This window comes from Trachurus trachurus (genome assembly GCF_905171665.1).
Source record: "Trachurus trachurus genome assembly, chromosome: 14".
NCBI classification, from domain to species: Eukaryota; Metazoa; Chordata; class Actinopteri; order Carangiformes; family Carangidae; genus Trachurus; species Trachurus trachurus.
The window spans coordinates 14,616,411-14,644,034 of record NC_139903.1 but is presented as its reverse complement, the minus strand read 5'-3'; the positions used below and the strand labels follow the sequence as shown (position 1 = coordinate 14,644,034).

At 40.5% G+C, this 27,624-nt stretch overlaps 3 protein-coding genes across 12 annotated transcripts in view; 1 reads left to right on the top strand and 2 right to left on the bottom strand.

Moving 5' to 3' along the window:
* stk36 (serine/threonine kinase 36 (fused homolog, Drosophila)) lies at nt 1-6,339 on the top strand (the record flags this gene model as incomplete). Its single annotated transcript, XM_083987048.1, has 20 exons — nt 1-115; nt 249-389; nt 512-589; nt 1,022-1,152; nt 1,242-1,491; nt 2,078-2,171; nt 2,283-2,461; nt 2,545-2,720; nt 2,813-2,918; nt 3,063-3,194; nt 3,286-3,462; nt 3,571-3,662; nt 3,747-3,810; nt 3,896-4,003; nt 4,102-4,176; nt 4,283-4,400; nt 4,501-4,627; nt 4,738-4,918; nt 5,109-5,975; nt 6,244-6,339. The coding sequence occupies exons 1-20, from the start codon at nt 32-34 to the stop codon at nt 6,337-6,339; spliced, it is 3,276 nt and encodes a 1,091-aa protein (XP_083843174.1). The 5' UTR covers nt 1-31.
* A 2,804-nt stretch (nt 6,340-9,143) lies between these two features.
* On the bottom strand, nt 9,144-12,307 carry atf5a (activating transcription factor 5a; the record flags this gene model as incomplete). The annotated part of the gene is made up of 4 exons (XM_083987047.1): nt 12,075-12,307; nt 10,917-11,165; nt 9,416-10,611; nt 9,144-9,320 (listed from the first exon to the last, which is right to left on the bottom strand). The coding sequence occupies exons 2-4, from the start codon at nt 11,056-11,058 to the stop codon at nt 9,144-9,146; spliced, it is 1,515 nt and encodes a 504-aa protein (XP_083843173.1). The 5' UTR covers nt 11,059-11,165; nt 12,075-12,307.
* A 6,013-nt stretch (nt 12,308-18,320) lies between these two features.
* LOC310997072 (pleckstrin homology-like domain family B member 1) overlaps nt 18,321-27,624 on the bottom strand; it is a 30,060-nt gene continuing 20,756 nt past the window's right edge. For all 10 annotated transcript variants that reach the window (XM_083986649.1, XM_083986647.1, XM_083986653.1 and 7 more), the window contains 8 exons: nt 27,322-27,420; nt 27,156-27,231; nt 26,686-26,830; nt 26,247-26,337; nt 24,987-25,133; nt 23,671-23,890; nt 19,836-19,921; nt 18,321-19,225 (listed from right to left, as the gene is read on the bottom strand). In XM_083986649.1, the coding sequence (XP_083842775.1) occupies nt 19,085-19,225; nt 19,836-19,921; nt 23,671-23,890; nt 24,987-25,133; nt 26,247-26,337; nt 26,686-26,830; nt 27,156-27,231; nt 27,322-27,420 (1,005 nt within the window). In that variant the 3' untranslated portion in view covers nt 18,321-19,084. The remainder of the gene's footprint in view (nt 19,226-19,835; nt 19,922-23,670; nt 23,891-24,986; nt 25,134-26,246; nt 26,338-26,685; nt 26,831-27,155; nt 27,232-27,321; nt 27,421-27,624) is intronic.

Genomic DNA, 27,624 nt, shown 5'->3' with positions numbered 1-27,624 from the left:
ACCGTTAAGTTCAGTTTGTAACGTCGTCGACATGAACTCCTACCACGTCCTGGAGCTGGTGGGAGAGGGCTCGTTTGGTCGAGTCTACAAGGGCAGGAAAAGGTTTACCGGGCAGGTGAGTAGCTTTTTCCCCCCTCAAGGAGCACAGACTGTTGTGGTTGGTGGGTGGGTTGTTGTTGTTGTTGTTGTTGTTGTTGTTGTTGTTGTTGTTAGGCTGCACCGTGTCAACGTGTGTTTCCGTCCATCAGGTGGTGGCTCTGAAATTCATGCCGAAGGTGGGCCGCTCTGAAAAGGAGCTGCGCAGTCTGAAGAGGGAAATCGAGATAATGAGGGATCTCCAACATCCTAACATTGTCCAGCTTTTTGACAGTTTTGAAACCGAAACTGAGGTGTGTGTGTGTGCAGTGTAACTGTCTTTTAAAAGCATACACAACACATCTGGGTTTACCTACCAAACTTAGTATACTTAATTCACAACCCTGTGATCATAATCCTTGTGTGTTTCCAACAGGTTGTGGTTGTAACTGAGTATGCAGAGGGTCAGTTGTTCCAGATTCTTGAGGATGATGGGAACTTACCTGAAAGCCAGGTATTCACTGTCAGCCATTGTATTCTATCTTTATTTTATTCTTTGCATATGCATATTTTTGCACTAGAATATTTTGATTTATTCTATTTTATTTTATTGAAAGTTTTATTTATCGAAAACCTTTTGCCATTTTTTTTGTATCTTTGTGTCTGCACCTGACACCACGTCAAGTTCCTTGTGCTGTAAACTGACCTTTACTGCTCGACTTCGCAATAAAAAAAATTCTGATTTCTATCTGTGAAGGTTCTCAGTCATCCAGGCCATCTTATTCTTGTGGAGTTGTAGTAAAAAAGCAACTGGACCAGGAAGAGAAGAAGTCCAGTTGCTTTTTTACTACAACTCCACAAGAATTCAGATTTCTGATTAATGCCAAACATGAGATCAACACTGTTTCACATGATTGTCTTTTGCCCTATCTTCAATTCCTCCAAGGTCAGGGATATTGCCTGCCAGCTGGTGTCAGCTCTGTATTATTTGCACTCCCATCGTATCCTTCATCGTGACATGAAACCACAAAACATACTCTTGGACAAAAGTGGGGTGGTCAAACTGTGTGATTTTGGGTAAGTATGTTGATTAAATTGAAGAAAATGCAGCTATATTAATCATTTTACATGAAGATGAACTGTTTGTTGATGCAATCTTCCTGTAGATTTGCCAGGGCCATGAGTGTCTCCACCCTGGTGCTGACTTCTATCAAGGGAACGCCACTGTACATGTCTCCTGAGCTGGTGGAGGAGAAGCCGTATGATCACACTGCTGATCTCTGGTCTCTAGGTTGCATCCTGTATGAGCTCCACACGGGGGCGCCTCCGTTCTACACCAACTCCATCTTCCACCTGGTGCAGCTCATTGTTAAAGACCAAATAAAATGGCCAGACACAATGAGCAACACCTGCATGGTACAGTACATTTACTCTCTAATCATGTTGCATCAAGTTCAGATCAAAGCTAACTTTTGTGCTGTATAAAATATGATCTCTCCACGCACTTCACATTATTAATCAGATTTAGTGCTTAGTATTTACCTCAAGATCTCCTCCTGTGCTGAAACCTTAGTGTTGTCCCTGCTTTGTAAATCCCTTTGGAAAACTCTGTCAGATGAATAAATGTAAATGTTAAAAAGGCAGGCAGTGAAAATTTTAAATCCTTATCATTTCACTTAACAGCCAAATGGCCCAGAGCTGTGCTTAAGGGCAGGAATATAACAAGGATTTACCAAGCACCACCCCCATGGACTTAAAAATCCTTGCATCTACACCCTAGACACTAAAACACATTTTCTGTAATAATTTGAAATTCCCCCTTTCTTTATTGCCTTAACATATTCAAATAATCACTTACAGATGGTAAACTGCACTTTAGGGAACTTAAATATACTGTCCCTGTTATTCTCAGGGATCGCAATGGCCCGTTAAACAGGTCAGTGAAGAATGAGCACTACGTTTTTTCCGTTAACAACAGTGCTCATCTGATATTTCCCTGCAGAGTTTCCTGAAAGGATTGTTGACCAAAGACCCTCAGAAGCGGTTGTCTTGGCCACACCTCCTGCACCATCCATTTGTGGCTGATGATGTTCAAGGTGATACTTAAAACTCTTAATTTCTTTGTGAAATTTCTAAATGTGCATCTGTTTATGAGATTATCCGTATTGATTATATGTGTTTATACCCATATTGATGTGTTGATATAGTTGTGTCAGCTATAAATGCCGACAGCCCTCTGACAGTCACACCCAGCCCAGACATACTGGCACTGAAACTTCAGCAAGTGGCAGCAAAGACGGTACCGACGTCTGGTGAAAGTAGATTGCTGCGAAAGGTCAGGGAACATGGACGCAAAGAGAAACCAGAAGGAAGCGACAGTGCAAAAGTGAGTCACCAATTGATTTTTCTTTCTTGAATCAGTCCCATGTAAGTTCATGGAGGATCTTTATGTTGTTCTGTGTGCACTAGCAGAAAAAAAAGGACGGAGCTGGAACTGAAAGGGCCAACTCCACAAGGGCAGTAACGCCACCCAGAGCCAGGCCCCACTCCAGTGACAGCTCTGTTACCTCAGGCCACTCAGTCGTGGCGGGTGCCAATCAAATCCTCAACCCAAAGACCGAAGCCTGCGTGAGATCGAAAAGCAGGTGTTTATGAACATTCAGAATAATAAAGATGCAATATTAAACCAAAACCAGTCTGACGTGTGTGTTCACAGTGATGGGTGTTTCCTCTGCAGGGGTCAAATCAGCAGAGACTATGAACAGGAGTTCCCCTCTGTGGAGGTTGGCCCACGTGTGGTGAAGAGGTTCACCGAGGTCCGACAGCCCTCACCCCACAGGCAGGTCAGTGTCAGACATTGTCCATGTAGAAAATGTGTCTTGTTCCATGGTATAGAGTTTATATTCTCTTCCAGGTGAAAGTGCACTTTGGTTTCTGGCGTAAAGGAAAATGCATCATTCAGTATGAATTATTTCTTGTCCTTCCAGAATGTTGAAAGTGAGGAGTACTGGGAGAAACTCGTCCAAGAGTCAGATCCAAGCAAGCTGCAGAACGATGTGTTAAACTACAATGTCATTATACCTCAAATTAAATCCAAGATTCTGGCTTTTAAAGCTCAGGTAATGAGGTACAATTTTCAGCTGTGCATATATTTCCACCTCCTCAGGGAGAGTTGTGTATTTAATCTGTTTGTTGTTGTCGTTTGGTCAGCTTACAAGTGGCATTGTGAAAAAAGCACAGCAGATTCAACTACAGCTGAAGGTCCTATACAACCTGCTTCTGACCTCTGACATGGAGAAGGTGCAGCACATCAGCCGTGAACTTGGACTACCACATGTGCTCTTTGACCTGGTCCATGATATTGTTGAAAACCCACTTTTCATCAAGGTTATTGTTTTGAAAATAAAACAAAATTCAGTAGTGCAGTGTCAGTAAGGCCTCATAATATCCCAGTAATATTCCTGACCTTTATTTGTATACTTTGTTCCTACTCAGGAACCATGGAGTGTGCCAGCGCTGAGAGAAGTCATGTTGGTGCTCTTGATCTACTTGGATAAGCATCATGACTGGATGGAAGAAGAATCTAGGTTTGTTTTTTTGTTTTTTCCTCTTCTTTTCTCATACTTCAGACGTTCATCAGATGCAGCTCATCATTTGTTCTTCTACTCCAGACTTGAAGAGCTCACCCAACCCTTCATCACAATTCTAAGTCAACCAGACTTCATTCATTTAGCAGTAAGTACCTACTGAAGTAACAGTTAACAGTAGCTGCTGTACACATGCTCCATCTGTCTGAGCTGATTTGTCCTCTCTTCATTAGCCTTTAGCTGCCTCCATTTTGTCCCTGTTCACACAACATGTTGATGTCGAAGTTGATATGAACAATCTAACCTCCTTGCTGAAAAAACTGCTTCTGGACTCATATGAGGTACTGAATCTGTGACAACCAATTCATGTATTCAGCAATATTTTGACAATTTTTAATGCAAGTGTTTGAAGTACAACCTTCTCCTTTTGCCCTGTCAGTCCCCAAATTCTCTTCCCTCTGGCTGGGGACATTGTGATGGCCTGCTGTCTTTACTCCTACACATTTTCTCTCAGGTCAAACAATACCTCCAATGCAATTTGACATTTTTATAAGTGGATGAATACCAGAGATAGAAATTCAATCATTTCCTTATTTTCTCTGTGCATTTGCTTTTAACAGCATGAAAATGGCCCTGGGTCTTCACGTATAGATCCAGTTATGTTTCTGGATTTGTGGAAAAAAATTGGTACTTCACTCACAAATACAACAACAGACACAGGCTTCTGTTCAGCAAATGGTAGGTATGCAGTCTTGAAACCCAACTTGTTTGAAAACAGTTTTTGGATGTTAAAGATTCATATGTTTTTTTCTTGTTTTTCTTAATTTTTTAACACCAGGGCTGTATTCCTTTCTGTCTACTGCACTGTTTGTCTTCACCAAGGATCCATACTCATGCATTCCTCTATTTGCTGAAAGTGAATCAAAATGCATATACGCTCTTGGCCGGCTGCTGGGGCTTGACTGGTTGGTGTACAAACGTCTTCATTCACCTAGTGTTTCTTATGTACCACAAATATTGGAGCAGCAAAGCTACTGTGCCTGAAGTTAACAACAAACCCCTTTATACCCAACAGTCCTCATTTGTTTGTTGGAGTCAGTCCTGGGAGACTTGAAGTGGATCTGAGCCCTGACAGCCTGTCCGTATTGAGCTGCCACTTGCTGTGCTTTCCATTTGCCCTGGACTTGCCTTCACGCACCATGTCCACAATTCTCCAGCTGTACGACACTTGTGGTATTGTTGCGAGCCTCCTGCAGGTTAGGGCCGTTGCATGTTCCAATAAAGACCTCGCAGACAAACATAATTCTCTGATGCAACACAGGATAATTCTTGCAGTAGGGCTCACATCAGGCTCACACTACTGTACATCTTAATGCCACTGTGTGTTGTTGGCTGTTTGATCTGTGACAACTTGTCTGGATGGTTTTGTTTTTCATGCTTTGGCAGGTAATTCAAACTATCCCTCTTCCACTACTGGAGCTGCCGCTCTCCCTGCTGAGCCGTTTGCTCCTTTGTGACCCCGAGCGCTCCGTTTCCCGCCTCGGAAAAGCTGCTTGTGGTTTTTTCGCGCCACCCAGGGACGGCCAGCTCGCCGCCTCCAAAGACCAGTCTCCGTTAACCAGGACTGCCAGCTCTCTGCTCTTTGATGTGCTGCGGCTGGATGTGCTGTGGGACTCTGCCGTGGAGCTCCTGACTCTGTTGTCCCAAGTAGCCCGTTGCTCTGCTCAGCTTCACCTGGAAGCCTCGGTGCTGCACGAGGCGCTGGGTCACTCTCGTGAGCAGATCAGGGCCGCAACATGCAGACTTTTGGGAAATCTGAATCCATTCAGGCCTCCTACCCTGCAACCTGACATTTTCAAATGCATGACTGACTGTCTGCATGATTCCTACCTGCCTGTCCGTCGAATGGCTTGCAGGGCAGTTGGGAACTGGTTGGGATACATTTCAATAAGGACACAGTTTAAAAAACCAAAAAACAAACACAAATGTTTGCACAATGAGACAGCAGAACGTTGGGCCACTGTAGAGAAACAAAGGGTGGATGATAATGAGGGGAGCAGGTGGACAGAGGAAGCCAAGAGGACAGTAGCCATGCTGGCGTCTCTCGTCACTGACCCCGATGCCCTCACACGTCGACACTGTTGTGCAGCTGTGGGAAACCTGGTGAACATTGATGGTGCCGTAGCCTTGTTGATGAAGGAGGATGTGTCTGGCTTACTTCTGAAAGCTGCATGCACAGATTCCCATAATGCAGTGAGACAAGCAGCGATAGCAACCCTGTGCCTATACAGCGAGCAAGAGGCGATACGTCAGGTAATGAAATGAACAGGTTGTAAGAGTGTAGGTGTCGACATTAGCCTGTTTTTAGAATTTGGCCAGAAGGAGCTTTTTTTGTCCTTTTATTTATTTATTTACAAAAACAAATTTTAAAACGATGGAATTATTGCTATTATCTTGAGCTCTTGTCATCTCTTTATGTAAATGTGTTTGCTGGTCATAGTTTATTCAACCTTTTGTGGGTTAGTAAAATATTTGACTGACTATATGAATATATGACTGACTTTCCTTTATATGTTTTAAGGTCCTGATCTCCCTTGATGCCAAAAAGAAACTTCTTCAGGCTTCACTTCATGCAAATTCACAAGGTAGCTATCATCAGCTCATTGAGCAGCTGTGAGTGTGTCCAGCTCATAGCTAAAAATCAAACCTTACTTTACGGGAGCCTATGCTTCCTCAAGTTTTAAGCAATATGAAAAATGACATGGTTGATAATTCCCTGATCATTATTTTTCTGGTGTGTCTTTTCTTCAAAACGATATTAGAAAACAAGTGAACCTTGTAGTTGAAATGGTGCTAATAAAAAAAAACTTTTTTTAAAGTGTGTAGTGTGATATTAAAGTGTGATGTTAAATTTGGTTTCATTCTTTTTGATACGAAAAAACAAAGCCGTCGAAATTCCACAAAAATGTCGATGTTTTCTTTTCTTTCTTTTTTTGCTTGCTTGTTTGTTTTATTTTTTATTTTATTTTTAATTTGTAATGCCGATTTTCAGATAGAGTAAAGGTTTGGTCTCTCTTTTAATTATAATCACTAACTCTCAAAGGAGCATCAAATAGATGGGCCGAAAACCTTTTCATTGCACATCTTTTTTTTTAATGATCCTTGTCTCAGCAGAAGTTTCCTTTTTGCTCGAGTCTATAAAATTTCGGCTTTATTTCAGTTCTCCTTGTCCGTACTGAGGCTCTGAGAACAGACGGTGTCTTGTGCTGTCGCCTGCAGATTTTTTTTTTTTTTTTGATTCGTTGCCAAAAAAAAACCCCTGATTGACCTGCACTAAATCTGTTTAAAATAGCATTTTGCACGATGATATAAATTCAATTGAAGGGACCCGTTGCCGGTGAGAGCGGTAAATGTTTCTGCTCCTTTCAGTGGGTTAATCGCGGTGGAAGTGTCCAGGCCCGCGGCTCCGGATCAAAAGGGAACATCTGTCGGCGTCCATCAGGCCCTGCAGGTCTGAACTGTACTTTACCACCACCATGGATTTATGACATTTAAAAAAAAATCTAATGATTTCACTCAGCATATTGTACTGTCTGGTTGTAATAGTCAGCGCAGTTCGTCTCTGGTGGGTTCGGCCGCCTCCGGAGACATTAAAACTCCCACAAACAGCAGATTGAGTTGATGACATTTTATTTTGTAATGAGAAAAAGTTGACGACACACACAAAGAAAATACGTATGTATGATTAAATTAACTTCATTACAAATCATTATAATGTGCTTTTTAAAGTATGTTGTTATTACACATTTTTGGTTTTAACAATCAGAGTTGATAGTACACCGCAGGGGGGTCAAAAATGTGACACAAGTTTCTTGCCCAAAACTGAATAAACTATAAATAAATACCCACCACTTTTTTTTCCTTAAAAAGATTGTCTTAAAATAAATATGCATAGAAAAAAATCTCAGTATAGGTGTGTTTAATAGTGGTTATTCTTTTAAATAGTAACATAAGAACTAAAACAAACAAGACAAAAGCCTTGACAAATTGGCTAATGAGATTTTTTAAGTTAATTTTCTACAAAGAAAAGGCTAATACACTCCACTCCCTGAATATACAAAAGTTCTTACAAATTAGTGCAGATCAGCCAGAGGCCTATAAAACTTATTGCCTTAACAAGCAGATTAGAGAAAGAAACCAGTCTTTTTTTCTGAAATCCTAATTTTGCTATTCCAGAGAGAGGGAGAAAGGTACATTTATGGAAAAACATGCAGAAGGAGACTGCTAGTCACTACCACAAGTTACAACATTTGTACATTTGAAAAACCAATTTTTTTACATCAGGAAAACCTGTGAGATCTAAACCATGTAAAATGAAGGACAGACTGTAAAGTCTGTAAGCTCCTGCAATGAATTATCTACTTGCATTTGTAGGATAAACTGCATATCCTGAGCTGCATAAGAGATTGTATTATATGCAATATGCAAGAGAAGTAAATTTTACAAATTGCCACAAACACAATAAAAATGTCAGTTTCCACCTTAAAAACAGTATAAATGTTAAATTAGTTCTTGCTTGTTCTCAGAATTTGGGCAGTATTTGCAACCACTGCTGAAGAAAAAATGGGATTTGTTACACACAATGAAAATATAAAAAAATAAATCAATTGTAAATATAGCAGACAAAGTGACATCTTTAACAAAGCGTTGACCTTCACAGAAAAAGGAAAGATTGATTGCTGAATATTTAGGACTGCATAAACCGTAGTCAATCAAATGTTTGGTCTAAAAAGATATTGAAAAATAAAATATTAAAATGATTAAAATAAAATTTTTGAGTTGACCAAGTTTTTTCCTCCTCTGTAGATCAGTGGTTCTTTCCGCAGTTGTACAAGTCGACACATTTAAACGTTAAAATACTCACCACTATTGAAATATCATTTGCTGTTTGACGGTGCCCAGAAATTATTCTAGAAAAATATTTGGTTTAAAAGACGTGTTCAAAATAAAACAATCCACTCGATAGCAACGACATATTTCACTACTTCAGTGATTGAAAAGGGTGATAAAGTAATTTCAAATAAAAGTTAAAACAGAAAAATAATAACAAGTGCTATTGCTGACATCAATTCCAATGTAAGGCTATTAAAAAGACTAAACCTGCATATGAATAACATTACTTCCTAAGAAATAACCCTATTTCAATTTGTAGATTCACGCAGTGCGAGACCCATTAAAATGATTGTCATTTAAAGCATTGCAATGCCACAGTGCAGGCTCAAGTGATAAGAGTGCGAAAGCAGTGGAAGCATTGGATAGTGTTGATTTAAAATGTAAAAAATAATTCGCAAAGCATGCATTTAACCCGCCCGCCATGAAAAAACTAAATTAAACATTCAATTCTGGACAATCATAAAGACACAAAAAGCTCCACATTTTCCCTGTTACACCATCTTTGAGTGTACTTGCAGGAGCTTGGTGTTACACTGTTGTGTCCTGCTTGAGCCTTTGGCTACGGGCCTTGTAAACTTCAATCAGCAGGTCTTTGACATACTGGATTTCACGTTCTACGGACTCTGCCTTGTCCCGCAGCTCCCGGTTCCTCCCTTCAAGGCAATGCAACTGTTCTTCCAAAGAATCAAGCTCCGCCCTTTTTCGCTGGCGATACCTGCATTAGGCAAATAAAAAAATTCAATGAAGATTTTAACCCCTAAAATCATGTGAAAAGAAGTTATTCTTGATCAAGCAGAAACTAAAACTTGCCTGTGAGCGGCAGTTTTGTTCTGATCTCTCTTCTTCTGTTTGCGTTCTCCGCCTTCACCTGGGGTGAGGTCCTCTTCGTATTTCACAGCACAGTGGTCTTCCTTCAGCCTGCATGCTTGTCTATGCCCTGAGGACTCCAAGTTCAGACTTTCCCTCGCCATTAAAAGACACTCTGGGCCCTGATCCTCGAGGAAATTACAGTGTAAATCATGCTGCGCTATCTGTAGGCTCTCTGCCTTGACCTGTTCGGTGATGCTGCCTAAAAAGCTATGATAGGCCTCTGGCTGCTGTGTTGGTGGAAGATAACAACCTTCACTCTCAGTTTTCCAAGAAACGGTGGCTTTTGTCACCTCCACACTAGTTTTGATACTGTTCAGCACCTCGTTGTTAGCAGTTCCTCCGCTGACCTCCCTCATACTATACATCAACAAATCCTCTTTCTTATGCGGGACATCAAGTGATCCACCAAAGCCAAAACCTCCACCAACAACTTTCGCACCACCGATAACATCTTGACTGAAACAGCAGTTTTTCTCTTCTTTGGGTAGAACGGCACATCTTCTGACCTCGACTGCACTACCCAGACAGTAGCTCTTTCCTACCAGCTGCTCCTCTTCTCCACAGCCATAATTACCTGTCAGGGTCACTGCCGAGTTACCTGAGTTGCTTCCTTTGGAATTCAACAAACTATTATCGTAGCCTTCACTGAACCTCACACCATCAGGGACTCTTTTCCTACCACACCCACTGGGGCGACTGCAGCTGTACGGGGCGTGTCTTGGTATTTTGGATCGCCCAATGGGCCCGCCACAGATACTCAGCAGGTCCAGTTCTCCGGTTGCCAGGGTAACAAGAAGTGGGCTGGATTCCGATTGGTTGGATGTAGAGTATGATGCGTATGGCAGCTGACTGAACGGCTGAGGACCCACCGGCAGTGGACCCCTGTCACATTTTCCCAGCCTTGGCCCTTTCTCTGGCACTGGTTCAGACAGGAAGTAGTCCTCTAGTTGGGCAAGTTCCTCCTGCAGCAAGGAGGTCATGACCTCCAAGTCAGAGGGCACCTGGATATCATTTTGGAGGGGTGAAGGGGGAAGGGAGGCATTGGTGGAGGAGGGAGGGGAAGGGGGGTTTGGGAGGTACGAGGAGAAATCCACTTCTTCCGTCATCCAGTCAGTGAGACCATCACCTATTGAGGAGGGTAAAAAAAATTGCATTCGTTACAAGCTCTGTGGTGGAGGAAAATATTGCAGTTAAAAAATAGCGTTCATGCAAATATAAAAATATAAGTCGTCCGACAGTGCATGTCGCAGTTCTCTAAAAGCATAATCTGACAATAGTAAATGCAAAGCAAGATTTTTTAAAAATAAAGTTGCAGCATATCGATGCCGAAGCTAGTTTATTACTTACTGTTCAAGAAGGACGAATGTGCTGCAGTGCCGAGCCCACCTGAAATGGGGAAAAATATAAAAAAGCGTACTCGCTGCAACTCACCAATTAAGTGCTGACTCTCCTCTGACACCTCCCCCCTGCACCCCTGTGATTGGCTGTGGTTAGCCTGTGGGTGAGAGAGAGCGAGGGGGTCTGCCGGGCAGACACGAAGTGTCTTCCAAACAGGAGCTGATGTTGCCATCATTTTGTCTGTTGGTGCTTTGATTCAGTCCAAGTCCAAGCATATGCTGAGAGCAAGCAGGGGATGACAGATGGGCCACAGAGAGCAGGGCTGGGTGAGCATAATGAAACCTAGAGGGTAAACAGAAACAGTATTCAGAAAAGTCTGCAGCTTAAAAGACCCAACTTATTCAGACGGCTGGTGGACTCAAGAATATCCCTCTTGCTGCCCTCAGCAACTTTCTCAACATGACTCGGTCTGTTTTAACAAAGGTACTACAATGAAGAAATCACCTGAAAGTCTTGATGCAGGGATTATGGGCTTTTCAGCAATTGACAATTAACTCTCCTTAACACATGTATACCAAAAATACACAAATATACCAATACACCTTAAAATACACAATTTCTTAAAAACAAGACTCAAAACTGTCAGTCAGCGGTACAAAAATGACATCTGTCTCCTCTGGGGTTTGAACTGGCCCAAAGCAACATGCACTTGACATCCTCAAAACACGTGGGACCTAGTGACGCTGTCAAGGGCCCAACTGTTGACAAGGGACACCAGGGGTTAGTAACTATTTCTCTGAGTGAGACACCCTGATCATTAAATCGGATTAATGCAGATCAGCTGCTTCCAATCGCGTGTGCCTTTTAAATTAATCACCTCTATTTGATCACTTAAGCCATTTAGCAGTTTAGGTGACAATAATGTGATATCAAAGTGCAAGGCATCAAACTAAAGTTGACAAATGCGAAACTTTATCAACATGAGCTGGAGATAACACATGTACTTCAATATACATTGCCATCTCACCATCAAATATTAACACAACTGTCATGTATAATTACCAAAGCAATCAAAACAACCCACACAATGGAGGGAAGGTCGTTAAATACGCATTAAATATTTAGGCAAACAGTCTACTTGAGGGTGTTAAATAGGAGGAAACACAACACAAGCACGGTGAACCCAGCAGCCAATGTGCGGAACACTTGTGACACACAAAACAACAAAGTGATACTGTAACAATGACTTACTCCATCCTTGCGGAAAAAATTGTAGAGCACTTGGGGGTGCGTTGCTAAAGCAAAGCACGACTTCTTTTCGGGTCCAACAGCTTCAAGAAATTAAAAAGCCATGTTTTTGTTTTGTTTTGTTTTGTTTTTTAGCTCGGAATATCCGGGGCAGCGGAAAAAAGAATGAGTTGTTGCTTTGTTGTGGTCGACCTGTAAACTGAGGAGCAGCTTAATTGTGAGAAAGCATCAGTTCATTCACACCTAGCAACCAACTGCGTCACCAGGGCGAGCCGTGCTGCTCGCTGTAGATCCCTCCGCCCCCGCCCTCCGCGGTCTTGGTTGAAGGACGTCCCACAAACTCACTGCTGCTTCTGCTGCTGCTGAGCTCCGCTGTGAGTTTTACTCCTCCTCCACGGTTGTTTCCAAAGTGTAGCGGCAGCACTTTAGGTGTTGTGGTAAGATGAGTTGTAAAATTCTTGAATTACCGTTGTTCAAACTCAAAAAACCTTGTGTTGAACTGAACGAAGGAAACAGAAAGGTGACATTAACAGACTGGAAGAGGATCGTTTAACAGTGGTTTTCATTTAATTTCATCGCCAATCTTTGGTGGTAAACGATAAGTGATTCCAGTTGATTTAGTGGTGTTATCTAGTGGTAATCCTAGAGTAATGCCATTACTGTAACGCGTTACACCGTGTCATTGTTTTTCTTAGAGCCCATTGTTGCCAGGGGAGACGTTAGTTTGTAATCTCGACGGGACGTAGCCTACATCGCCCGTAAAAAAAAAAAAAAAAAAAAACTCTAACGTCCATCACCTGCAGAGAGGCTTCATTTACGTGAACACGGCTCTCAAATCAAACACACATCAGTACACTTCAGACACTTTACTGTACGGCGAGGCATGGTATTGTTTTGGAGGGGGACTATTTGATTCACAGCGCACTTTGTTGTTCAGGAGAAGGCTGTTGCATCTCCGTTGCATCAGTGGTCCACGCTCAGAGCGATTGGTTGCGCGTGCTCCGACTGCCGCGCTGTGATTGGTCGGATTCGGGCAGATGTGAAATTTGATTGGACAGTGGTAGGCAAGGCAAAGCATCACTGTGTTATCTTTTTTTTTTTTTTTTCCTGCAGTGCAGACTGTGCACATGTTCCAGGTAAACAAACCGGGTGTGGAGATCAGTGTTGCAGTTTTGAAATCTGAGAAAAGCTTTATAGATGTTATAGTGTTACAACTTGACATTTCAGTCATTTATTTTCAGAACAATTTATGATAATCGTAATTAATTATCGTTACTGGCCTCATTGTTTTGATAGAAAAAGGGCTATGTAAGCGAGTCTGTTGTTATGATGTCAGAATCTGGTATTATTTTGTAAATACTCTATTGTAGTTCTGCCAAATCATTTTTCTTACATTTTATGTTTTGATATGATGAATCAATAGTTGTCAGCTCAGTGTCACTAAGGCATTGTTTGATGAAATGACAGCGATTCAGCGACTGATGGGGGATAAATTCTTCGCTTTGTGTTGTTGCCTGCTATCCAAACACTCTTTGAGAATTCTTATTTTCTTCCCTAATTTAGTGAGACACAGCTGGCAGAGGCAAATTAATTTACTGTTAATGACTGCCAATAACAATTATGTGAGGAATAAAGCTTTGTTTTTCTCCTTTCAGCAAATCCCGAAGCTGAGTGAATGTGCTGTTCTCCTGTTGCTATAGTAATAGCGGACACTGCCCCCTATTTTAGACTTGTTTTCTGGTTGCTGTTGCCATGGGATTTGCATCTCTCTTCTCTCTCTCTCTCTCTCTCTCTCTCTCTCTCTCTCTCTCTCTCTCTCTCTTTCTCTTTCTTTCTCTACCTGCTGTTTTCCATCCATCCACCTTGCCTCTGTTTTTGCCCCCCTCCCTGGCCAACTATTCCATCGTCTCATTTGCTGAGTTGCATGTCTGTGACATTATCATTTTACCAAAACCAATAGGCTTATTTCCAGTTATGCTGAATTTGCATATTGATGCGGACACGAGCGGCTAGCCACTTATAGATTCGTCCACTGAGCAACATCTGTGTAAGTCGGGAAACATCTCACTTAAATCAATTTCACATAATCACATTATCCAGAGTTACTGCAGAGGAGTTGATTCCACACAAATGAAACACGTCCTTCGAATAGAGTTCATTAAACTCAGGATCTGTAGATTACAGTAATATTGAGTGAAATGTTGACGTGGAGCTCTGATATACACATGTCCATCTGTGTTAATCTGAGTCATTTAAAGGGACGGCCCTGTCACAGAGGGGCTATTCAGCAAATTGCCCGCTGTGTGATAGCTACCATATGAGTGGAGCTTTTAGAGATTTGTAGCGAGGCAACCTGATGCAATCCAGATAAATGTGGTCGTAATGGAGACCAGATTGAAACAGTAGTAGCTGGTAAAGTTGCAGGGTCTCCCAGGAAATCGCTGACTGCTCTGTCTGTCTGTATTAATTGGTCCACAGAGGGCTTCCTGTTTGCGCATCATGAGAGAAGTCCAAGGTGCTCCTTGTGACACGGCTATTGTATTTCCCCATTGCCCGCACTATTAAGTACAATTTCCCTTATCATCATTTAGGAGAAGATGTAAAGTGAGTTAATTACACAGCAAAACACTATTAATTTTCCTTCTTCTTTTAGATAATCCAATGGCCATAGCGTCTCACAGCAAAATCAGGATAATCCTGATTTTCCAAGTTGTTGAAAACAAAACTAAACTTGATCGTGGTGGATTAAGTGAAGGACATCAGATGGCATAAACAAGTTTGGATGAAACTGAACTTCAAATGTATTTTAGATGTTTATAATCACTTTTCTACAACAAAACAACATTGTCCATCAAGTGATACCAAAATTCATTGTCTGAATATTGTGAGCGGAGAAGTCAGAAAAGTCAATGCTGCATGCCAAGTGCACGTATGGCACGTTAGTAAGGGTTACACCATCATTTCATCATCATCTCCCTCAGAATTTATTGTCCTCAACTTTTGCCCCTCTTTGAACATATGAAGAAAACATGGAATTCAGTTACAACTTGTGAATGGAAACCTCTCAGAGGGGATTTGTGGTTGTTTTTGTGTGTGTTCAGCCTACAAATCATTCTCATTTGTTTCTATGTGTGGCATGAAAACTAATAATCAGGTCTCAAAAAAGTGACAAACATAATATGATTTTTTTTTTTCATTCATGAATGTTTAAACCAGGATAACTTAATTTGCATGGAGCCATGACTGATCTGAGTCAGTCAGTCACATGGTTATGTTTATTTACTATTCCTCAAGGACTTCATGCTGAATTAGAGGTGTTTGATGTAAAGGACTACAGCGTCTGTTTTGTCCTCCTTTGGGATGTCACAGCTTTTAGGAGATCACTCCTAACTAGCTCTAACTCCCACACACACCCTGAATGAAGACACGCATCACACATAAAGCTCAGCCTGCGCTGACCTGGGATGATAAAGTTAATACCCGTACTGTACTTTACATCTCAATATCAGCAGAAGATTGATGGAGACATATTATGGATGGAGAAAAAAAAGGTGTTATATAAAAACTCATGCAGACAGAGATGGCGGATCAAATAAAGAAACACAGAACAGAATAACATCGTTGTCTGTAAAATATTAATTTGGCGCCACAGATTGTTACTAAGATTTACTGTCCGTGTCTCACTTGTGGTTTTCAACTTTTTACCTCTTTAAGCAAACATGACAAACAAGTCCCGCGTGGTTCCTTAGTGTCATTCACAGCACTCAGCCTGTGTCATGTTGCGCCGCCGAGCCATTTAAACCCCAGGGGCTTCTTGTCTCTCACCTTTGAGCTTCATACATGCTCATTCAGCCCATATACTCTACGGCCATAACACAATTAATACTGCGGTCAGAGCCGTCCCTCAGCTTTATTTCATGTTGACACTTTGAGTTAAACGTATGGAACAAAACTGAATCGAATTTATCTGTTTCTGTTTGGCACTTTAAGACTTTCTTATTCCACATCAATTGACTTACAAGCAAATAATTTTACTGAGGTCAAAGGTCAAGGCCAGCATACTTTAACAGTATTTACCAAAGTAAATATGTAGCAGGCATGACATTTTTAAAAATAGAGAGAATTGTGATACATTTACTCCAGATTTAAAAATATTTCACTATCTAAGAACTGGGTTGTAGTAGTGCACATAAAATAAGATCAGAAGTTTTCACACTGCGATGAAATTGGAAAACACTTCACTTTTGTGGGTGAAAATAATAATATCCCACACTCGGGTGTAGCTGTGGTATTTATTTACAATTCATGTTTTTGTTGGCCTCATTAGGTCAATGCTGGCACTTTTCCCCCCTGGATATTTTTGAGATATTGTTTTGCGCGCCACAAAACCCCCAAAACACGTTTCTTTTATTGCAGCTTAATGATCTGTATATCATGTAGCCTGTTTTAAATTAATAACTGTCATTTTACATTCACTTCAAAGAGGGTGAGGATGATTTGTTCAAAGCGGTACACATTAAGAGTGGAGCGTTCACTGGTGTATCAGATGCATTTAGATTCGTTTAAATGCTTTCATCTGCTATGTCTGAGCGTGTGTGTGTTTGTGTATGTATGTATGTGTGTGTGTGTGTGTGTGTGTGTGTGTGTGTGTGTGTGTGTGTGTGTGTGTGTGTGTGTGTGTGTGTGTGTGTGTGTGTGTGTGTGTGTGTGTGTGTGTGTGTGGGCATGTTCGGGGTTGGGCAGAAGATTTTTCCCTTTAATCTGCTAAATTACCCCGAACTCATATGTGGATATGAGAAGTTATAAATTACAAATGTCTGTGGTGAACCGTAGTGAAGGATGTGGGAGTGTAAGTGTCTGACAGGTGAAGCTGCGAACTCGCCCTCTGAGCAGAGAGATATCTCCATTTCATCAGAATGTTTGAGGTTGTTTTCACACAAGGTTAATATCTCCCATTAATACTGACAAAAATCATGCGAGACCTTTACTAATTCACAGCCTCACTCACTATATTAGTTGTGCTCTTAAGGCCTGGGGAAAAGGCCAGCAGTCTGCATGTGTGAAAGTGAGGAGAGAGATCACCCCTGGCTCATTAATATTTCACCAACAATAAGGCTGGGTGTCACTCATGCTCATCACCGCGATAATGAGCTCACCATGCTCTCTTAAAGATCTGTTTATAATTCAGCCGGGCGCACTTCAGACTCAAAGATACTGAATAGCACGATATGTGAAAATCTCTCTCAAGGTCAGAGAAACGCAGATGTTGTGAATCCTGTCAATGAGGCTGCACTTAGACAGAGCCCGCCGCCGTAGTGTCTGAGTTTTTAAGTCCTGAATTTTGACATTCACTTTTACTGTTGAACATGTGGCGGCTTTTCACCTCAAACAAGGGAATTAAAAATTTACATTTCAAGTGCTGAATCTAATTGGTACCTGTCAGGAGCAAGGTGTTTTTCTGTGATTAACTATGCATCTGTTAAATATTCCAGCGATCCCTGCAATAAATGAATCGCAAAAATGCAGTCGTACATTATTGTCTGTCGGCACATGCACCTCTCCACGACCGGTCTGAACCAAGAGGAGAAACACTGTGAATGTATTTGTATCGAGGAATTCATGCAAGAACTTGTTTACAGAAACTTTTTGTGAGACGTCTCCATGAGATTTTCCTCTTTTTTCTTTTTCTTTTTTTTTATGCATGATGTCAAATTTCTCAATGTTGAATCATGCATGTTAAGTTGCATGTAATTTCACTTCATGTTTTTTTTTTTTGTATATGGCCTATACCCAGTTTGGGGCAAGCCATACAGTACACACAAATACACTGAGCCAGAACTATATACAGTATGAGTTGTGATTCTAACAAGTGTGGAGGATAATGACAGTTAATGAGACAATTAACTAATTAAACCACCTGACTATTGTTATGTAAACAGGGAAGTTGTAGTGTCTTAAAGGGAACACCTATTGTGTGCGCTCAATAAAATATGAATGTGACTGTCTCTTTAGGGCGAATGAGGTTATTTAAAAGAGAGCTGGTAATTAAGGACTTGTTTGTGAGAAACACTAATTAACGCAGCAAGAACTGGTTTGTAACTGAGTGTGTTCAGTTTAGCCAATTTGTCAGCGACAAAAGAGTTTATCAGACAAACAAACCATCAGATGCATCATATATTTTTATTTATTAGATATACACTGTAGTTTTACAATATCATTATAGGAATATCATTTATGAATTATGTTAAAATGCTAATAAAAGGTTTCCTTTGATATATTTATGTAAAATACAGACACATTACTGCTGTGTTATTTATCTGAAGTGATATTAAAATGTGTATTGTAAAAATCTGAAAAAACATAACATGTAACGTATTTGACAACAATACTGTGTAATATACAACTCTTAAAATGTTGTAGAATAACTTCTACTAAAATTCTTTTATACTCTTTAATACTTTTTAGTGTTTTGAAATATTAAAAGCTTCTTTTTTTTTTAAATCTGAGAAACGTTAACAAACTCAAGGGCAAAATACAAATGTATCAAAAAGGAAACAAAGGCATCAGTTGGAGTGATAACACTGCATGCATAGATCGGCTTCAGAGGTGTAAACAGTTTGAGCTTATATGAAGTAAGAAATCTTCAAAGTGTTCCTCCTGAAACCTCAGAAATTATTTTGTATTTATCGACAATGCATTTTGGCAACAGAATGTTTGATTTAGTTTTGTCTCTATAAAGCTCCCCTCATAGATCCAATGGCAGGTCGCTCAAACTATTTTCCTTCTTGAATACAACTCATAAATGCACCAGTAACTAAGCCCTCACTTGCTCAAAAGGCATCAGGCTTTTTGCGAGAGCACCAGATTATTCATCTCATCAGACGTCCATCCATTTCACATCACATCATCGATGTCAGCTCCAGCTCCAGCAGGGAGCCGCTCAGGTCGGCTCGCAGGTGCCTGGGTGCTCGCTTAGTCCCCGTCATCCTCCACATCTGTCACCCAGTGGTCCCTCAGCTCATGAACTGAGTATAGCCCTCGGCACCTGTTACTATGACATCCATCCAGATCCTCATGGCCTCCGGGGACGGGGCCACCATGTAGTAGAGCCGGTCGTGGGTTTTCACACAAAAGGTCAAAGATGGATTGGGGCTCTGGAGGATTGAGACATGAGGGTGTTTTTTTTAAGTCCAAAGACAGTAGTCTGCAGCTGCACCTGTTGTGCATTTTTCCAGAACAACAGAATATACAACACTGTCAAAAAACTGTAAAAACATAATTGTGTTCAATAGTCTCTTTCAAATTTGATTTCTTTTGTAGCCTGTACCACCTTGCACTTTTGGAAACTGAAGTAATTAATTCACTGAAGTTAAATTATTTACAATTTAATTTAAGCATTTGATCTGTGCTGATCACAAACAGATGAAATTCAGATTTTCACTGTTTAAATAAATTGTGAGTGACTTAAGAAATGTAGGATTGTCCTGAAATTAGTATTTATATTATTGTGAGAAAGAGTCAAATTCATGATGTTAAAAGTTTATTCTAGTTAAACTTAGAGCTGGTTTAAGACTTTAAGAATTTGTAAATGACAGTCTTGACTACAGAGTCATCAATGATTTTAAATCAATTCAAATAAATATAAATGAATATAACCCTTCATATTTTATTCCATTTAAGTCTACTGCTAGATTTAAAAAGGCATACATGCAAAGCTTTGTAAAACAGTCTCTCAATTGAAAGGAAAGACAAAAGAGTGTTTACCTTGGTTGCACTGCGTAGGTGATCATAATAAACCTCTTCAATCGCCTGGAAGTAAATGAGCCCTTTCAGCTTGGTCTCATGCTTGTCTGAGAAGAGAAAAAGAAAAAAAATATTAAGATACATTACATTACGTCTTGTACTGATGCAAGACCTCTGCCAGTCCGAGCTGCAGTACAACCAGCCAGTGATGTAGGGACACATTTCATGTTTGTTTTTGGTCAAGTAATATAGACTGATTGTCAGTCTTCCTTTTTTTAAAACCTATTTATTATTGTTAAGGACCAAAGGTTACACAGTAGACACTTGATCACAAAATATATTTTATATTCAAATATTCTGTCTCTAACCGTTTGTATTTCAACTACTTTTTAGCCATTTAAGGGCAACTGTAAAAATGTCACACACCTAAACAAATGATTGAAAAAAAAATCCAAGAAAACAGCTTAAAATCTACAAATAAAGTTATATGTAGAACATGACTATATCAAAGAAATGAAAACTTGACATATTTTTTTTTAGTTTGTTTAAGGTATAACTGTGTATGAAAAGCAAAAGGTAAGAAGAACACGTGGATGGATTTCCTGGGACAACTTCTCATGTCAGAAAATACATAGAAAATACAGTCTGGTCTTAGAAAACACAGACCTGTCTTATGTTATATATCATTTACTATATAGTATAGGCTACTACTACAGAGGAGCCCCACTGAAATCCTAATATATGAGAGGTCAGGGGACGTAACAGTTGTGTAATCCAGTAGTTTATCCAGATGATATGAAACTGATTTATAAAGAAACTACACAAATGTGACATTCTTAATGGCTGAGAGAAAAGTTCATTATATTGACACTGACAGTTTCTTTCTTGCCTTTTTATTGTTGTTGTTATTATTAACAACTACAGTTCAATGAGCCCAGAACTGCCCTGGGGACAGAGCAATTCAATAGTGAATAGCAGATATATCTGAATGGGTGAGGATAATTTGTTCCATATTACTTTTTTTTTGCATATTTCATCAAATGTTATCTATAATCTAACACAATTATTTTTCTTTATCTAGTTCTCCACAATAAAATAGCAGTAGTAATAAAAAACAGCTGCAGCGGAACAATAACTGAAATGAAGAGAAGAGGGGAGAAAGGTGGAAACTCCTTTTTCCCAGCAACACATAATCCATGAATAGGTATGAGCGGCGCTGTATCAGAGTAAAACTTAATTAAAAGTGGAAGTCTATTTCAAGCTATGCCTCAAGTCTTTACCATCCTATTAATTTGACTTGTTTTCTTCAGTCGTACTTTCTGGATTGTCTCTGCATTTCTTTCTTTTCTCTGTTTTTTGTCTCCCTGCTGGCGAGGTTGAGATCTTTTGTAAATCTTTAAAAGAAATGTCTCTTTTGAATATAAGATTTGATCTTCCAGTTCAACGTTTCCCTTAAAGCAGGTCAAAGCTTCTGTCCAGTCCTGAGGAGTTTTGTTCTCTCTTCACAGCATACCTTCAAGCACTTTAAAGTCACTCCGTAGTGAGGAGTTAGGTAGTTATGTTTTAGTGAAATCTGCACATGGAGCTCATCGGACGCAGTCACTGGACTGATGGGTTTATCTGCTTTGGGGCCAAACAATAGTAGTAAGTGTGAAGGAGACTTTTCTTTTGTCTGAGATCAATTTTCTTCAAATAAAATCTCTTTAAAAGAGTTTCTGGATTTGAGTCTTGTTCAAATAAACAGTGGTCTTTTCTTTTCGTCTCCTCCGTGCGTGCTGGAGTGCCCGGTTGAGAAGCAAACATCCAGCAACAATTAAAGGCAGTCTTTTGAAATGCGTCCGACACTTTCTCCTGCTTTCCCTTTTTCCATAAGTCAAATCTGCTTAGTAATGAGATAAATGTTTTTGAAATGTGAGTTTCGTTTTATTAGTCACGAACAAGCCAGGAGCTAGCCTCCTCCCCAAGAAAAACACATCTAGAGAAAGTATTGCATCTTATTTCATCACCATCATCACCATCATCTGCGTCAGGAGTGAGGGGTTGAAAAGGCTAGGCAAGTGAGTGGAGAGAGCGGAGCAAAGAGAACAGGGGCGTCAGTAATGAAAATATACTTGGATTGTATTTTGAACTTGACTGTAAAATAATCTCTCAAAACACTCGTCTTATTTATTAAGAAAACTAACTGTTCTCATTTGAAACGGAGGGGGACAATCTGATAGACGGGAATTACCAACTAAGTTTGGTTTTAACACACAACAACAAAGCGGGAAAATTCCACTTTGTGCAGCTTTAATTAGTGTTTGGCTCCTGATAATGAACGCTGGCTGTGAGAGTGAGCGGCACAGAGAGCGGAGGGGACATTCCTCCGCTCTGCTGTCAGGTGAACCAGAGTGTAGTCAGGTCTCAGCCCAGTGTGTGCAGCTGGAAACTTTTATACATAAATATACGAGTGGGTTTTTTAAGTGAGAAAATTACTTTGATCATAATAAAATGAAGCTCGTTGGAATTGAAGCAGCAGCCGGTCCAGGAAGAGCTTGAGCGTTTCTTTATTAAGAATCTAAAAGTTAATTAAAGTAAATTTTCTCCTGTGAAGCGCTGTTGGTAAAGAGAGCACTGAGTAGTATTTAACATGGGGTGTGACTTTTAGGCCTCAAGGGCATAGGGAGACAGGAGGGAGGAGGAGGAGGGAGGAGAGAGGAAAGGAGCGGTGTTTTTCTTTTCCTTTTTTTCTACTGAAGCTGCTCTTCATGCAGTCTTCGCAAATTCGCTGATTTTGAAATGCACTCAAAATGCGCTCAAAATAAAACACAACTTTTTCAGATCTTACAGGCCAGATGACCAGAGCTCTGTTACGTATGTTGTGATGTGTTACAGTGAACGCACTGATAACACCATGATAATCAATAGGTATATTCTCAGGATGTTCAGAGAAGTCTTTTCTCAACAAAATCAACCAAATCAATCTTAAAAAATGTTTTTTATCTACCGGCTTCTGAAAGTGATGCCTCAGTATATTCAGGTTTGAATGAGGAAATAGATCATGAATCTTTTTAATAATCAATGAAAGAATGAAAGTAAAATGGGACCGTATCACTCTGGTTGATATATTTCAATTTCATTTTTTAGGATATTAATAGTTTGCTGTCATTGTGATATCCGTGTTGTTTTCATGTGATGCCATTGTGTTTACTCTAGGTGTATTGTGTATTAGAGTGGCAGATGTAATCAATCAATCAACCTCGGCAGGTGGGCTAGTACTCACCTCAGCATCTTCAAGTCTTTTTATCTCGATATCATGAGCTCAACTAACGAACCTCCCATAATATTTGATCTATCGATCTATCTCTTTCTTTCTTTGTCTTTTTACTTCCTTCTTTCTTTCTTTCTTTCTTTCTTTCTTTCTTTCTTTCTTTCTTTCTTTCTTTCCTTCTTTCTTTCTTTCTTTCTACCCCCTCTCTCTGTCTCTTTTTTTCTCTTTTTCTTCTTTCTTTCTTCAACCCCGTTCTCTGTCTTCTTTCTTTCTTTCTTTCTTTCTTTCTACCTACTACCTTTCTCTGTCTTTTTACTTCTTTCTTTCCGTCTACCCCTCTCTATCTCTTTCTGTCTACCTCTTTCTATCTATCATACCCCTCTTTCTGTCTCTTTGTCTCTCTTTTCTTTCTTTCTTTCTTTCTTTCTTTCTTTCTTTCTTTCTTTCTTTCTTTCTTTCTTTCTTTCTTTCTTTCCTTCTTTCTTTCTTCTACCCCCTTTCTCTGTCTTTTTACTTCTCCCTTTCTTTAACAAATCTAATAAATCTCCCATAATATTTGACCAAATACGTCCTCATTTCATAGATGAAATATAATTATATCCTCACCCACGTAATAACAGAAGTTCCTCTTGAGTCGGTCAAAAACGAACCAGCGTTTCTTCCAAGATTTGATTTTGCCACCCATCTTCACCAGGTGACCTTTGCACATCTTCTCTGTGAGGATGACGAAGGGGCAGGTATCGATGCTGTGGCCGGACGACTCCACGTGGGCGCGCAGGTCGAACTCCTCCTTACGGTTGGGCAGGTAGCGCGTCATCGGACGGGCCTGTGAAGAAAATGTTTCATACAGCTTTAAATCTGCCTGCTGAATAGAGAGAGATCTGGGAGTGATTAGCGGAGCTGATTTAAAGTCTTATGGGGGAAAATACATGTCACGTCCCAAGACTTCAGCGCCTAATTAGGAGTCAGGATGGTGCTCGAGAGCATTTATATCACACAGTATCCTTTCGATACACAGGCCGACAAATGAAGTAGTCAAAGTGTGAGGCCGCACAAGCCTTCCTGACATTTTGACGATCTATTTTTCCAAGACCTCTGAAGTTTCATGGCCTAATTTTATGACTTTAACCTGCAGTCTCAGATATTATGGCCACTGGGTGTGACACTGATACATCATCATGTTTTAAGCTGATACAGTGAACTTGATCGCAATCAGCTGTCTGTGTACACACCCATCAGATACAGAGCAACTTTAGGAGTCATGTTTCTGGCCAACGCCAATATTCACTTTATTTTTAGCCCTTTTTATGGTGCCAATCAAACTCTGAGGGAGTTTATGTCTCTTTAGCAGCGAAATACTTTTTGATATAAATCTTTAACCTTAAAATCAGCTGCCTGGCACTGGTAAGAGTGGTGAAAAGGACCCAAAACAGTAAAACCAACCCCCCAAAAAAGGCTATAAAACCAAAACAATGAGCTGAAAGACACTAAAAAGCTGAGTTGAGGTGAGGTGATAATAGTTCAATCACCTGCAGAAACTTTCACGTCAGATGAAGTCATTTGTTTTGTTATAAAAGTCTGAACAAGCTGAGCCAGATGCGTTTGTATTTGTTTACTTGTTACAGAACAGCAGCTGGCGATTAAACACATCAACCGGGATTAAAGCTTGAATTATGTGTTTATTATATCGTTTTTACTCCCTCCATCATCCATCCCCTCCATTTTACTGCCTGTTCTTTCTCTCACTCTCTCCTCCCGCTTCATTCTCTCCCTTCCCTGACAACCTTTGATCTTCCCGTATACCCAGCCTCTCTTTAGTGTCTCGCCTCTCATCCTCTCCCCCAAGTCTCCTTCCCTCCCTCCCTCCCTCCCTCCTCCTCCCTCTGCTTCCCACAGCCGCCTCCTCCCGCTGCTCCACTGACCTGGGAGAAGTGTTTCTCTCTCATCTTCACCTCCTCCTCCACCAGCCTCTGCCTGTGGGCCGTCTCGTCCTGAAGCCTCCTCTCGGCCTCCTCTCGCCTCCTCCGCTCCTCCTCTAACATCTGCCGCCGAGCCTGTACCTCCCTCTCCTGGGAGCGTCGGGAGAGGAGAAAAAGGAACAGATGGAGAGAAGAGAGGGGAAAAAAAATAACGGAGGGAACAAGGAGACAGGGAGAATATCTTAATGGTAGGCAAATATTGCAATACAAAGTGGATGACTATCAGAAGAGGCACTTGAGAATTCAAGTCCCAATCCAGGGTTTTGTAAAATACATCCCTTAAGTCTGTGCATAGAAGGAGAAGCTTTGCTGATGTAAAATGATCCTTTGCAGCTTTCAGACACTTACATACAGGTCGACTTTGTTTCAACATGTAGCAATAACACAAAGGTAAACAACTACTTACAGCCACATTTCACCACACCTTGAGCGACGCCACACTGATCACATTGACAGTGATACAAATATATTGTTTTTTTTAAGCAACATGAGACTTTATGCTATTGTTTTAATCATATCATGTTAATCTGTTAATGATTTCACACAAATTGTGATTCAAACTGACTTGTGTGTTATTATATCTTTTATTACAATGGGAAGAGTATTTTGTTTTTCTGAATTACAAGTCCATTGCATTGCACATCAATTTGCATGCTTGTATTTGCTCTTTATAGATAAATGGCAAGAGTTATTGTCTCATTAAATTTTCTTTTGAAAGTCTACTCTGCTGCAATGTCAGAAACATTTATGTTATATTTGAGAGAACCAAACCATGTCATGCTCATCACTGAAAGCAGTATTAGTATCTTCTACTAGCATAGCAAATGTTACACCAGAGGTGATGAGATAATCTCATTTTTACCAGTTAAAACTAGTTCAGCAACTATCGATTGCTTTCATTATCAATTTTAATTATTATTAATTTAATTATCATTATCAATTATCAACCAGTTCATTTTAACATTGCATTTATCTTTTTATTCATAAAATGTAAAAAAAAAATAAAAAAATAAAAAATAAATGTTATAAAGCCCCACAGACCACAGAGACTTGTTTTATTTGACCATCAGTTTCCTAATCTTCAGTCTGTCACTGCAGCTCAGTTGACACTTTAAATGACCTTGAAGCAGATGAGTTTTTGGGAGTGATAACTTTTTTCAGGATTCATGTCAAAAGTCTGCAGCCACAAAGCTGGGAACTCACTCTGTTCTCAATCAGTCTGGCTTTCTCCTGCTGCGCCTCCTTCAACATCTTCTCCATCTCTTCTATCCTCTGGGTCTCTAACCCACAGGCGCTACAACACACAGAGGGAGGGAGCGTCTGATGACACAGCTTCGACTACAGGCTCGGGTTGAAAAAAGTAAACAGACATGCCTGGAAACCAAACACTGCGAGCAGACAAAGACAAAGGTTTCTTCACCAACGCCAGTAAACTCTTGTCTTTGAACTTCACGGAAAACACTGGGAAAAACTTGAAGAGGTTGTCATGGCAACAGCCAGTGTACTAGCAGTCACGGGAGCAGACATGTAACAAAACATGATGTCACTGGAACAAAGCGCAGTGACCCTTCTCCGGGGAGACGGGGCAGACTTGAGTGTTCCCATGGAAACAGAGCCAATTGCTCATTTTCCAGTCTCTCACCTTTCCGGGGTACACGCGGAGTTGCCAGTGGAGACGCTGGTCTCCATGCTGTCTGAGCTCTCCAGGCTGAGGGTGTCGTACGCCTGGCTTCCACTCAGGGGCGACTGATGGTGCAGGATGGAGTGATGGACAGTGGGAGACACATCTGAGCAAGTGGAGAGGGTGAAGACAGGTGTCAAAGACTCGCAGTGCCCTCTGCTGAGAGAGACACGTCACTGCTACCAATTAATTATCATACATTCTATCTATCTATCTATCTATCTATCTATCTATCTATCTATCTATCTATCTATCTATCTATCTATCTATCTATCTATCTATCTATCTATCTATCTATCTATCTATCTATCTATCCATCTATCTATCCATCTATCTATCTATCTATCTATCTATCTATCTATCTATCTATCTATCTATCTATCTATCTATCTATCTATCTATCTATCTATCTATCTCTATGAGTGTAGTACCTTTGTTTACAGCCAGCTGCCTCCTGGGGTCCATGTCTAATGGATTTGTCATCTCTCTCAGCACCAACTGTAACCCCTGAAAAACACACAGAAAGCACCACACGTTCAAGTATGTTACTGTGAAGATTTAATTATAGTTTCAGATGTGCTGGAGTGATGTGCTCACCTTGGTGGATGCATTTCTCTCATAAGCAGCACCACTGCAGGGTGGCAGGGCGGCTGCAGCTGCCTGTCCAACCTCGCCATTTGATTTGGACTTCAACAGCTGGTGGGAGGGGGACAGAAGGAGGACAGATGTCAGGTCAATGTTGCTGTTTTTTGTTTTGTTTTGTTTTAATTTGAAGCAGAGAGGCTTTTACAGCAAAAAAGATCCAAGCAATCACTGATTTATTTTTAGTTTGTGTGTTTCATGATTTGTGGTAACTGGGTTACACATCTGGGACAAATAAAGTAAAACAAAGTCAGAATG